General features: G+C 36.0%; 2 protein-coding genes across 2 annotated transcripts; one reads left to right on the top strand and one right to left on the bottom strand.

Moving 5' to 3' along the window:
* Positions 1 to 582: 582 nt before the first annotated feature.
* Positions 583 to 4,942, top strand: LOC143561897 (ACT domain-containing protein ACR9-like). The gene is made up of 6 exons (XM_077049864.1): positions 583 to 1,068; positions 2,262 to 2,480; positions 2,573 to 2,678; positions 2,946 to 3,267; positions 3,792 to 4,076; positions 4,469 to 4,942. The coding sequence occupies exons 1-6, from the start codon at positions 915 to 917 to the stop codon at positions 4,613 to 4,615; spliced, it is 1,233 nt and encodes a 410-aa protein (XP_076905979.1). The 5' UTR covers positions 583 to 914; the 3' UTR covers positions 4,616 to 4,942.
* A 675-nt stretch (positions 4,943 to 5,617) lies between these two features.
* LOC143561896 (uncharacterized) lies at positions 5,618 to 7,882 on the bottom strand. The gene is made up of 2 exons (XM_077049863.1): positions 7,814 to 7,882; positions 5,618 to 6,288 (listed from the first exon to the last, which is right to left on the bottom strand). The coding sequence occupies exon 2, from the start codon at positions 6,286 to 6,288 to the stop codon at positions 5,749 to 5,751; it is 540 nt and encodes a 179-aa protein (XP_076905978.1). The 5' UTR covers positions 7,814 to 7,882; the 3' UTR covers positions 5,618 to 5,748.
* Positions 7,883 to 14,164: the final 6,282 nt, after the last annotated feature.

Raw genomic sequence — 14,164 nt, 5'->3', positions numbered from 1 at the left:
GAATGTGACGAAAACTGATCGAATACACATAGATTCAACGCCTCAACGTCCAAAATTGACAATGGTCAGGTTTTATCGACCGACGTCACTCCATTGATCCACCTCAATTTTTATATTTTTTTTGTTTTAGTTCCGATACAATAATACATGAAACCGAAACCGACCGAATTCTCTTAGACTACCGCCTTAATGCCTGGGACCGATAACGCTTGGGTTTTACCCCTGCCCGGCGCAACGCGCTGGGTAACACTAGTTTATAATGCTAGTAAAAGTATAAAACACGTATTCTCAAATTTTCAAAGGCTGGATGCTACAGTTCGTTATTAACGACACTAGATTAAAAATATAGACTCAACTTTACATGAAATTCATCCTATAGTATACTAATAATGAATTTAATACTAAACTAATGCTTGACTATTTACGACAATTCAGTTAAACTGATAATTGCACGGAATAACGAATAATAACACACTTTAAACTATTCATAGAATCTATATATCATGATATTTTAATGAGGTTAATACATCATAAATTATAAAATAATATTTCATATCGTAAATTGTAACTTGATATTTTTTTAGTTAATTTTAACGTAATTGTAAAAAGAATCCAACGTAGGCTTCCTTAACGACACAGCTACACACAGCTTTTCAGGTCTACACCACTTATCGTTTACAGAGCCCTGACACGTGTCACATGTCGGAGAGCTGACGTGGGTCCACCACACCGCCACACTACAAATGTACACCGAACCCATTCGTTTTTTTCTCCCGATTCTCACCGATAAATGAGACCCAATGAACTGAATTATTAATAATTTGCATAAACAATAACAATAATAATATTATAAGCTCACCAGAATATAATATTGTTTCCGGCTATATTCACCGGAATATAGTCGCCGGAGGAGGATGAGGATGTCGTGGGAAGACGTGGTATTGATTGAGGAAGGTAAAACTTCTGGCGACCCCACGGTGGTGACGGTGAACTGCCCTGATAAGGCCGGGCTCGGTTGTGACTTGTTAAGGATTGTACTCGAATTCGGGCTTTATGTTACCCGTGGAGGTCAGGTTTTTCTCAAGTTATCTTATCTGTCTCTTTATTGTAATTTGATTATTTTTATTTTTAACTCGAGTTATCGAAAGTTAGTTTTGTTAACAATGTTTTCAGAATCAGAACGAGTTGAACCGAAGTACTATGACTAGATTTTAATGTAACCGGTTAATATTTAAAATTTTCTTTTTACTTTTTAAGATGATGAATTGACCATGCATTGCATGTCATTTGGTGCAACAGATTTCTACCTGGCGCAGCAGACCAACCAGGATAAATTTCAGATTTATTTATGGAAAAACATCCGTATAGCATGTTAATATTTAAAGCATCCTTTTAACTTTTAAAAAAAGTTAAAATTACTGGTCAATCATTCGGTGCATCTCATATGGTGCGCCAGATTTCGATCTGTCAATATTTAAAACATCCTTTTAACTTTTCTAAAAAGTTAAAATTACTGATCAATCATTCGGTGCATGTCATTTGGTGCGTCGCCAGATTTCGATATGTCAATATTTAAAACATCCTTTTAACTTTTTAAAAAAGTTAAAAATACTGATCAATCATTCGGTGCATGTCATTTGGTGCGTCACACCAGACCAACCAGTTTAAAAGACGAACATGACTAAAATTCAAAATTATATATGAAAAATCATACATATAGCCTATCAGAATTCTAAATATCCTTTAATTTATAAAATTACCGATCAACCATGCGATGCATGTCGTTTGATGTAGATTTCAATTTGGCACAACAGATCAACTGGTTTTAAAGGAGAATCTAACTAAACTTTTATTTATGGAGAATATAATTTAAAATATCTTGTAATTTTTAAAATTATTGATCAACCATGCGTTGCATGTTATTCAACACGTAAGATTTTAATCTGGCACACCAACCAATTTGAAAGAACCAGACTAAATCAATTTCTTTATCTATGTAACCGGTCAATGTAATGTACATCCTTCTAACTTTCAAAATTACCGATCAACCAAGTATTGCGCAAGATTTCAATTTGGCGCAACATATCCGATTATTTTAACATGACAAATTTTACATGTGGCCACATATTTCTATGTAGAATGGTTCTTAGTTAGTCATGATTTGTCAAAATATTTGATACTTTTCCCTTAATATATCCACATCTAGCTATAATTCTATAAACAAGTACTAGTTCGATGATTAGTGTCGTTGTTGTCATCAGACTTCTCAACCGATGGAAAATGGTGCTACATAGTGTTGTGGGTAGTCCCGTGCCCAATTTCACTCAGAGTTGATTGGGAGAACTTGAACAAGCGACTTTTATCTTGTTGTCCTTCATTTTTGCCGACGTTTTATCTTAATCAGCTTACCATTGGTTCCAAACCACCTTCATTGTACCTACTAACAGTCTTCTCCCTGGATCGAAAAGGGTTGATACATGGTATGTAATAAGTAATAACCATCCTTTGGTTTTTGATTATATATATTTAAGTGGTATCATGTTATGATACACGGTAATGACTCGCTTTATAGATGTTACCGAAGTTCTTTGTGAGCTAGATCTATCAATTCAAAGAGTTAAGGTGACAACAACTCCAGATGGAAAGGTTTTGGACTTGTTCTTTATTACAGATGCCATGTAAGTCTTTCTAACCACACAACTTCCAGCATCGATATCTTATTGATCTTAGCTTTGTTTTGGACGCAATTTAGTTCGTTGCAAAACTATCACACGGTAGAAGCAGACCCAAAAATTGTTACTTATAAAAACATAAAAGAATATAATTATTTGAGTCTAAAGTTAGTGAAAAATATTTTTCACTAAAGTTTTGCAACATTTTTTTTTACTCCATGATATGAAGTATGAACTACTGACTAATGTGAAACGTTGCTCAATTAATAATAGGGACCAGCTTCACACAAAGATTAGATGCGAGGAAACACGTGAGCACCTTAGGGTCATATTAGGAGAGTGTTGTATCAGCTGTAAACTTCAGTTAGCAGGCCCTGAATACGACTCTCAACAAGGGCATTCTTGTATTTCTGAAGACGTTGCAGAAGAATTGTTCAGCAGTGTAGTTGTTGGAAAGGAAGAACAGCCGAACAAGGCTAGTATAACAGTTGATAACCAACTGAGTCCAACGCATACCTTGCTTCAAATAAAATGTCTTGATCAAAAGGGTCTCATTTATGACGCCTTAAAGATTTTTAAGGACTGTGATCTGCGGGTACATTTTATGACCATCTTATTTTGTATATTACACATTTATAGTTCTAAAAGTTGCGGGCTTACTTTTTATATTATAATAAAACCATGCCCTAACATTATTATCATTTATAACAAACTTTTTAGGGATAAAATGAAATTTAAAAAGAAAAAACAGTTTTTTCGGGGGCAAAACAATCCATGCATCACTGGCCATTCATACGGGTCATATACATTTTTGCCAAATCATACAGATTGTGTCATTGTGACCCTGTATGCATGTATGATGTGGTGAAAATGTTCGTATGGGCCCAAGTTTGTTTTATACGCGGCTTGTATGATGTGACAAATGTAACAGCTCTGTTGTTTGCAAAAGTCGTATGAGCCGTGTAACCTCATACGGTCCGTATGATGTGGCAAACATGCTTGCATGTTGATTTGGGGGTGGTGTGTGTATAGCATCACCCCGTTTTTAAGGCCTGCGGATGGTCATTGTCATTGAATTGATAAGAATTGAATTGACTTGAATTGTTTGATTACTTTCAGGTTCTGCATGGAAGATTTTATGTTAGTGTTAATGGATACCGAAATTTGGACCTGTTTATCCAAATGGAAGATGGAAAAGAGATTGCAGACAAGGATTCACAAGTTGCTTTATGTTCCCGACTAAAGGAAGAGATGCTGCATCCATTGAGAGTCATTATAACCAATCGAGGCCCCGATACAGAACTCCTGGTTGCTAATCGCGTTGAGCTATCTGGGAAGGGAAGGCCTCGCGTTTTTTATGACGTCACACTCGCGTTAAAGAGGCTCAGGATATGTGTCTTTTCGGTGAGTAGTTTCAACAATAAAGTGAACCCTTCAATATGAATTCAATTTCAAACAAAAAAAACCCAAATTTTAACATCGAGTGGCCATCTGTTTGGATTTCATGTTTCTAGGTTTGGTTTTGTAACGGTTAAATGTTTGATGAGCTTTACAGATAGAAAATTCAAAGCCCATAGCTCTAGATATGTAATTTGGGTACATTAGTTTTAACCTAACAGACTTTTCTAGAACCAGAAACCGGTTATCTAATTCGGTTCGGTCTAAACCAAATATAAAACTCAGTTTGGTTTAACACAGTTTCAGTTTAGTTTTTGTTCTAACCGGTTTGAAACCAAATATTGAACACTCAATACAGAAACTGAAACTTAGCAAAATGAGCCATTTGAATTTTGTAGGCTGAGATAGGAAGACACTCGGCATCAAATCACGAATGGGAGGTGTACAGGTTCCTTTTGAATGAAACTGGAGGACTCCTATCAACAAGCAATACAGCTAAACACGATATTGTTTACGAAGTGAGTCGAACACTGATGGGCTGGTAAGCAAAGGTTTCATACATCCAATATCCATAAAGGTCATCAAACACATGAATGAGAAGATTCTGAAAAGGCTGTCAAGACCAGTGAGGATTTATGGTGTAAAGATGGAAAAAAAATGTTGAAAAGTACTTGTACGTGTGATTGCAATTCTGGTACATGCTTGTTATGTTTTGTAACAGTAGTGTGTATTCTGATTAGGAACAACAACCGACGGACTAACCCGGGCACAAGTTTAAGTTTTGAGTAACCAAACTTAAACAAGCTATACAAGTAGTAAAATGAGACATTAAAATCGAATAGCCAAAAAGAACTGATAAGTGATTGAAAAACTGGTTTTTTATTACTAATTTTTGAAATTGGTTAGGTTAATTGGTTATAGATGTGTAAGTAATTAAATTAGTTGAACCCAACTCACATAACACATTTAGATCAACTTATAATCTTAACATATACAAAAGTATGTAGAAAAATGTTTTCCAATTACTTTTACTTATTTTTTTAATAATATTTATAAAAATATAGCATAAGAAAGATTTTTCTGTTATGTTTTTATTAGTCCTTTATTCTCTTCTATAAATTTAAGTATAATTGGTAATATTATTTGGCAGAAGATACAACTGAGTTTTTGTTGATTGCAATTAGCTTGCTAACTGGTTATAACTGTTAATTGCAATCAACAAAATTAATTGTTTATGAACAACATCAAGTACATGTTTAGTTATTGGTCAAAAATGTTCTGTTGTGACATTTTTTATAGATAAAGGACTGTCGTTTGTACTCTTCAATAAATTAATAGGTTTACAAAAACCAGAACAGCACTTTTGTGGATTTTATTTTAGCCATTAATCAAACCTTCAAATTTAAGAAGAGATTATGGTGGTTTTTACTTTCTAGCACCACCACAGTTTTGACCATTCTCTAGAATGCATGTGCCCATAAACTGAGGAATACAATCTACTTCAATAACTTCAAAACAGGAAACTAACGGTTTGACAAATTCAAACATCTCTCAAAATTCAGGCGTTTCAAATGCTAAATATTAAATAATTTGACAAAGTAGTACACGAATGAGTTCTGGAGTCCACAATAAAAATGCTAAATAGTTCATATCATAAGCTAAAAACCAGCAATAGGTTTCAGTAAAGGGGAGCACCTCCACCCGAAAACTCAACCTCGGGTGCAGGAGACAAAGACGAAACCCAATCAGATGCGTGAGTTGGAAGAAGACCAAGTGTGTTCAACTTCCAGACACCAAGCAACATACCCCCCAAATTCAAGGCAATATATACTAATTTAGGTGCAAGAAGGTCCACTTTATTATCTTTGTAAGGCTCAAAAACCTTACCAACACCTTGAAGGGCACTTAATGGCTGCCAAAGAGCTGAAAATGTAATGCCAATGCTGAACAAATGGACGGTGCTACCAGCCATCCACATCATGAACCCCATCATCATTAGATTCTTGAACGGTGCTTGTGCTACTTCCCACGCTTTCTGAGACTTCCAGTTTGCCTCTGCGTCTTTCTTTTGGCGGGCTAGAGATGAGTCATCTTGATCGAGTGACGCACGGGTGAAGCCGGGTGGGTCAGGAATGTTACGGGTGGACGGTGCGGTCGAGTTGTCGGTGAAATCAACGGCCCATTTTTGGCTTCCAATTACTCCTTTCCCCTTGTCCATCTATAGAAAGTTGAATTGAGATTAGCACGTGAGTTATTGTATTTATCACCTCCATTACAACAAACATATTGAGATGTAGGTTAAAACATATTGAGATGTAGGTTATATTTTACCTACGTATAATGGGCCAGATGGTCAAATGGCTTAAGTAAACAGAGTGACTGACTATCCACAATAAGTAGACCTAACTGTGCCTAGTTATCTGTCACATCATAAAAATACTCAATTTTAAGAGCACCCAAAACCCACCCACTAAGAAAACCTAAAAGCATTGCCACATCATCACCACCTTTATACCAATAGAAAATGGTGGCCGCCACCAACTTGTATTTGGTAGTTCTTGGCAAAGAACTAGATGCTAGGACCGGCCATCAAAACCAACCACCACAATAACAAATACAGATGGTGTGGCGTATTTGGGGCTAAAACCAAGCCGTTGGTGATGCTCTAACTAAAAAAGATACTGGTCAAATGGGTCGAATGGACAGCAACTCATCTGAAGTGTATTCAGTAATAATATGCCCAAAGTCATATTATTTAACATAAGTTAAATTATCCATGTTGTAATAATCTAGTTTTAGACTTTCTGTAACAACATTAACGTATAAATTATATATAAAACGCGAGAAATGGATGTAATAGTGGTTGGGGATTGACACAGCCTGACCCAACCCATTTTGACCCACAACAATTTAATTCCCATTTTAGCCTGACCTCCCAAGTCCCATCACAGCCATAAACTTTCTCTAGAACACGGAAAAACAGGCTGAACACGTTACTTGTGAAATATTCCGTTCATGCTATTAGCAATTAAATTTCGGTGCTCTAAGCTGATAAATCAATAGTCAATCACCTAAATAAGCAACTTGAAGAACAAGGAACTAGAGAATGGTTCTTAAGGCTTGCGAATCACACACTCAGCACACCATTAACAAGAGTTAGAGAAAGTAGAAGTAGGAGTAGTCGCCTTTCAATCTGGATGATATTATCTGTATTTATACCTCAACACTTACTTAATTGACTAACTTACATAGACACACAACAACTAACAGCAGAATCATGCTTCTTATCAGTATACATGCCCATAAATTAAACCCTAAATTTGACTAACATCTTATAACTGAACTAGTTAAATTCAACTTCGGACTCCTCCGATCCCGATCCCAGTGTTCGATATCATCTCTTATAAACACTTAATAATCAACTGCTTCACAAATCTAATTCAATTCAAACACTAAATCACACTTAAATAAATCCATAATTCTCAATAAACAACATACTCGTCTCAATTCATCGAATTAGATCCAGAATCGGCTTCTAAACGCCGTGAATCAGATAAAACAATACGATCCTAATTCCTATAGATTAAAAATTCAGTACTCAATACAGCAATAAACTGAATTCAATTGACGATCGAAAGCAATAGAATCCAAATTAGTTCTGAATTACAAATAATTAGATGTATTATTATAAAGCGAGGTTGAGATTAATCGAGAGAGAAAGAAAGAGGCATACCTTACCTTACCTTTAATAATTGGAGAGAGAGAGAGAGAAAGATATACGATCGGTTTAGGAAGAAAACGAGTGGTCGAGATCTATTCACTTCAAAAACCCAGCAATAACAACTTTTCAGCTAATCACAAAACTTTTTATAAATTTGTCCCCCCATACTTGTTGGTTTTTATATTCACCACTAAACTTATACAGTTATTGCATTTTCTCGTTTCATTATTTAAAGTTACATCAGAGCATTCACAATAAGGCGTTTTTAAAGTTTGTTTTTTAGATTTTTACACATCATACGTTTTTTCTCTATTTCGCGAGTTATTTTTAGGTAATGTTTTTCAATGAAGTTCTTTACCAATAATTATAAAAAGTGAGTTTGAATGGGCTCTTTTACATATGATGGGGTTAGGTAGTGGATAAAAATATAATGATAATTTTGTTAAATGTAAAAGATGTTGATGATATGACAATGTTTTTAAGTGTTTTTATGATTTTTAATTGGGTGAGGTTTTAGTGTTTTAAAGAATTGTGTTTTTATGACATGGAATTTGACTATGTATGTATTTTATTTTTATTTTTTTTTGTGTTTTTTCACCTCCTTATTGTGAATGCTCTTACATAGGGAGGGGTTATCCTAAAAAGATTGGTTTGTCTAAAAAGTGTAGGAAGCAATCTGAATGGTTAGATCTTGATGGTCAATGGTCAAGATTGAAAGATGGATTCAGATAAGGAGTGTTTTATTTTGAAGTGTTAATTTGGTGTGTTAAAGGGTAGTTTAGTCATATTATGTATGATAACTTACTTGTTGTCAAATGAATATGTTTAGAATGTGTTATTTTTAAGCAATATTTTCTCAGGTGCTGTTTGTTTTTGCAGACATAAACTGTCTGCAAGCTGATTTCATCTGTTTTCATGTCTGCAACTGAAGATGTGGTCTGAAGATCTGCAAGCTGAAAATATAAGACTGTTTGTTTTTATAAGCTGATACTGTCTGCATAACTGTCAAACTTATCTCACAAGATAGAAGTCATTTATTCAAGTTACATCTAGTTTTTAGTCTTTGCTTGCCATGCCGATTTGGTTTTGGTGGGTGGTGGAAGGTGGTGGTGGTGGATGGTGGTAGTGGCGGCGGACGGTGGGTAGTGGCGGTGGATGGTGGTGGTGGACAATGGGTGGTGGTGATGGATGGTTTTGGTTGGTGGTGGACGGTGGTGGTGATGGATGGTGGTGGTGGTGGGTGATGGATGGTGGTGGTGGCGGTGATGGATGGTGGTGGTGGTGATGGATGGTGGTGGTGATGGATGGTGGGTGGTGGACGGTGGTGGTGATGGATGGTGGTGGTGGTGGCGGACGGTGGTGGTGATGGATGGTGGGTGGTGGACGGTGGTGGTGATGGATGGTGGGTGGTGGACGGTGGTGGTGGCGGTGATGGATGGTGGTGGTGGTGGCGGTGATGGATGGTGGTGGTGGTGGGTGATGGATGGTGGTGGTGGCGGTGATGGATGGTGGTGGTGGTGGCGGACGGTGGTGGTGATGGATGGTGGGTGGTGGACGGTGGTGGTGATGGATGGTGGGTGGTGGACGGTGGTGGTGGCGGTGGATGGTGGTGGACGGTGGCGGCGGGGTACGGGGGTGGTGGTGGCGGCGTACGGTGGGTGGTGGTGTTGGCGGACGGTGGTAGGAGCAGTGGATGAGAGGGTGGCTGCAAAGGGAGAAGAGTAGGGTTTTTTTGTGAAGATGTTTTAAGCAAGATTTCCTTGCTTTTCTTTTAAAATGAAAGAAGATAACTTCAGATCTGTTTTAAGAAAAAAAACAAACAGTCTTCAAGGGTAATGTCTGCGCGCCTGCAGACATTAGCTCCCTTGAAGATGTTTGAAGAAAAAACAAACACCCCCTCAATCTACCAAAATATGATTAATAATATAATATATATTTTTTGAATCTCAATCTTCTCATTATTTTCCACTGTCACTTTATTATTAGAATTTTCCGTCACTTTATTATTAGAATTTTCCACCATCACTTTTTCTTTGAAGATTCCACACAACTTGTGTCAAAATAAATAATCAGATTTTTTTTTTGGGTTAACTATCGAAGTTTTATATAATTTACTATAAAACGATTACAATAAAGTGGCAGGCAAACGGGCAACAAGTTGCGCCGCAACCCCCTTTTGAACAGCAAAGCCAATCCTGCTAAAAACGAAGCTTTGGGACCTAGAAGCTGAAGAGGTTCCGTGTACGACGCGCTGAACCCTACTCAAAAATTTCACAGCCTCTGGAGCCAGAAAACCAAATGTATCAAAGGCAAATGGTAGAAAGACATGTTGATTATCTAAACAAGCTTTCTCGTGTTTAACAACTTTGCCCGATTCAGCCTTCAACGTAGCCTGACCCACAACAAACCCACGGTCCCTGAGCCCAACAAGAGGAGACACTCCTGTAAGATCCACACAGGCGTGTTTCCCCCCTGCCCACCCGAACACAAGAATATCAGCCGGTCGTAAGTAGACCTCCCTTCAATAGGATCCGTGAGAAAGTTAACAGGGGCCTCCTTTTTAGCAGAAATCCCTGCCCGTTTAAGAACATCACACAGAACATCCCTAACCAGATCATGTCTGTATTTAAAGCCAGGCAATTCTTTGCAATGCACCGCATGGTCACCAAAAGAATCCAAACAGACCTTACGACAAATTGGGCAAGGTTCATCCGTCGGGAACATAGGGATCATTAACCGGTACTTAAGGATAGCCCGATACTCCAAACCCGACATACGTTGGCCTAATCCTTCAATGGGGATGGCCGTTAGAAAATCCTGAGCCCGAATGCATTCAAACACCGCCTTTTGGCGAGGGGATAGATCAAACTTCACTTCTAAACTCTTAACGATTCCACTAAATAAGGCACTCGCCACAACATGTTGGGCTTTAGGGGGGCAGTGTCCTTATTAGAGAACCCGCTAAGATCAAAATCTGGAAGTGAAGTACGTAAACGATCCATCGCACACCCATAATCAGAGTCCAACCCATAAATATCACAACCCCGAAGAATATGGTCTTGCAAACACATGTGAGATTAAATAGAAATTTATTATGCACCCATGTGAGAGAAAACAATTGCATATCATAACACACTCAACTGCAAAAATCACCATCACCGTGAACCACCATCAGCAACCATCATTCTTCCTTCCTCCGGCCATCGCCTTGTTCTCCGGTAATATTTACTGATTTCTCGGCCTTGTGGGTATTTAAAAAAAAAACACTCTGCTCGTAAACCCATCAGATCTGAAAACTTGTTCAAAGCTCGCTACCACAAAATTGTATGAAGGATAGTGCATATCTTGATGATATTCAACCATGTGGGGATGTTATTGTTAAGGAAGGTGAGTTATTGGCTTCAATTTATTAAAAAATGGGTTGCAATTTGATAACCCTAAAATCAATTTGGGGCAACCATTGTCAAGCAAATTGAATGAGTGGCGGTGTTTGCCGGCAACTGTGGTGGCGGGTTTGGAGGCGTTAACTGGAAAACGGAACAGGGGAGTGTTGGCGAGAGATTGATGGTGGATTACAAATTGTTTTAGATTCAATTAAGATCACTGTGTTATATTTAATATTTAGTGTAGTGTGTTATTGGTATTTATTATGTAAGTGTTAACATAAACACAGTAATCAATTGAATGGTGTGTTGTTTCTAAGTTGAAAGTGATCTTGGTAATTTGATTAAAGTTATTTATTATTTTTTCATTTATGGTTGATTGAAAAAAATAATTGATCTTGGTAGTGTGTTTTTGGGTTTGATTAACAGAAACACTAAGCTTTGTATTGTGTGTTGTGTTATTGTTCAAATAGAATGCTTTTATTGGTTTTCGGTCCATTGATAAAAATAAACATAGTATAGTTAATCATGAATGATATTATAAAATTGGAAGTAGTTTAAATGATCAGGTAAGATCGGTGTTTTTTTTTTTAATTTGATTAATTTAAGCATAAAAATAGGAATTTCATTTAATGTGAATTTTAATACCATAATTATAATATTTGGTTGTTTACCATCATACCCCTATCAGTTTTATTTAATCTAATGGTTTAGATTTCTTCCTGCACTTTTTATGAAAGTTTATCTTTTTATTTTAATCTTCCTCTTATATATATATATATATATATATATATATAGATAAAGGATCCAATACAATAATCCCTAATCGTACATTACGTACGCGACTCGCATCCCCGTCGATTTCGAATAACACGCAGTGTCAATATTGTAATTTTCATCAAATCGTTGCTCCCGTCGATTTCGTCCACCTTCAACATGACCGTTCAGCAATCCGTCACCATCCAACGATCCTATCCACCGTCCACCATCCAATGATTCCGTCCACCGTACACCATCTTCCTCCGTCACGACCTGTTGATAAAAGTGACCAGTTGAAATTGAAATTGTTGAACTAACTGATCAATTAAACTTTGAAATTGGTCCCATTAATCATCAATTTGACGTAAACATTTAAAGTTTCAAGCGCCATTTGCGGAAACCCAGTTGTAGACGTTCATATTTTGTTCATATGATCGAATCGATGATCAAATTGATGGTCGATTGATAATTGTTTGATGATTACGAGATTATATGGAGTGAATTGAGTGTTCAATTTCATGTTACAAATGTTTAATTTTTTTTGTTAGTTTAGAAGTTCTGATAAAGTTTAAAAGTTCTGTTTAGATGTTCAGAACTTCTAAACTTTTTTGAACACCCAGAACTTCTTAGAACTTCTAAACTTTATTAGAACTTCTAAACTTTTTTTAACAACCTGAACTTCTTAGAAAGTATTAGAACGTTTAAAGATGTTCATTGTTTTTTGAACTCCCAGAACTTCATTGAACGTATTAGAACATTTAAATATACTCTTTTTGGTCAGAACGTTTAAAGGTCTACAGTTTTGTTTCATAACGTTTAAACATAATATTTTGAACCCTCTTTATCAAAACTTCTAAACTCTTTTTAACAACCTGAACTTCTTAGAAAGTATTAGAACGTTTAAAGATGTTCATTGTTTTTTGAACACCCAGAATTTCATTGAACGTATTAGACGTTTAAAGATACTCTTTTTTGGTCAAAACGTTTAAAGGTCTTCGGTTTTGTTCATAACGTTTAAACGTAATATTTTGAACCCTCTTTATCAGAACTTCTAAACTTTTTTTAACAACCTGAACTTCTTAGAAAGTATTAGAACGTTTAAAGATGTTTATTGTTTTTTGAACACCCAGAACTTCATTGAACGTATTAGAACGTTTAAAGATGCTCTTTTTTGGTCAGAACGTTTAAAGGTCTTCAGTTTTGTTTCAGAACGTTTAAACATAATATTTTGAACCCTAATCAAGCTCGATTGAGTGCGTTATTTCTGCAATTCCATAATCGATTGATGATTCTAAAGCCTCTTACACATCAATTCGATTGATTAAATCATCAATTATGGTGTTGATTTTGGTCAGAACGTTTAAACTTTAAGCAGAACGTTTAAACATGAACCCTAATCATAGCTCAATTAAGTGTATTAATTTGTATTTTCGTAATCGATTGATGATTCTAAAGCCACTTACACATCAATTCGATTGATTAAATCATCAATTGTTGATCAATTTGAAGATTTTTAATGTTCAGGGACGTTCTATTTCAATTTTGGTTTTTGACTTTAGAAATTTCATACTTTAAGTTGTGATTATAGTTTAGAAATTGGATTAGATTGAGCGACAAGTTCCGAATTTGGATAAGAGTTGATTTGTAATCGACGAATTTTGATCGCGAACTATTATTGGGTTATTTACGAAATTGCCACCGCACGTTTTTAATCAAACGCTCTGGAATGTCGCGTACCTAACGTATGATAAGCCCTTATTGTACGTTAACCCACCCCTATATATATATATATATGGGAGGGTTATTTTGAGAACCATGGTGAGTTTTAAGAACTTTAAGAACTCAATTTTGAACCACACATTTAATTAAATGATATGAAATATGTGGCTGAGATTAAATTCAATTAAAAAATGAAGTAGGAGAGAGAATAAGTATTTTTGTTAATTACACAAATTTAAACGTTAGTTACACACACATGTGTAAAAAGTCGATTCGGTGTGTAAAAAAATACCGTAATTTTTTGTACATCAATTACACTTACGTATTACACATGTGTAAAAAAAATTCGAAAAAAAATTTGTTACGTTGAGTTCTTTCGAGTTCTTAAAACTCAAAGTGGTTCTCAAAAGAAATCAATCATATATATATATATATATATATATATATATATATTGCAAGCAATTAACTTTTCTATTAAATACTTGTATTGCAAGAGATTAAAAAAAATTGTT

This window comes from Bidens hawaiensis, unplaced genomic scaffold, assembly GCF_021521415.1.
Source record: "Bidens hawaiensis isolate Kalapana, Puna unplaced genomic scaffold, B.hawaiensis_p1.1 tig00020885_1, whole genome shotgun sequence".
NCBI lineage: Eukaryota > Viridiplantae > Streptophyta > Magnoliopsida > Asterales > Asteraceae > Bidens > Bidens hawaiensis.
Note: the sequence above shows the minus strand (reverse complement) of the source record. Positions and strands in the feature narration are given on the sequence as shown.

Coding starts and splice junctions, on each gene's coding strand:
- LOC143561897 (XM_077049864.1), top strand. CDS start 915: ATGAGGATGTCGTGGGAAGACGTGGTATTGATTGAGGAAGGTAAAACT. Junction 2,481..2,572: donor TCGAAAAGGGTTGATACATG/GTATGTAATAAG, acceptor CTCGCTTTATAG/ATGTTACCGAAGTTCTTTGT. Junction 4,077..4,468: donor TCAGGATATGTGTCTTTTCG/GTGAGTAGTTTC, acceptor TGAATTTTGTAG/GCTGAGATAGGAAGACACTC.
- LOC143561896 (XM_077049863.1), bottom strand. CDS start 6,288: ATGGACAAGGGGAAAGGAGTAATTGGAAGCCAAAAATGGGCCGTTGAT.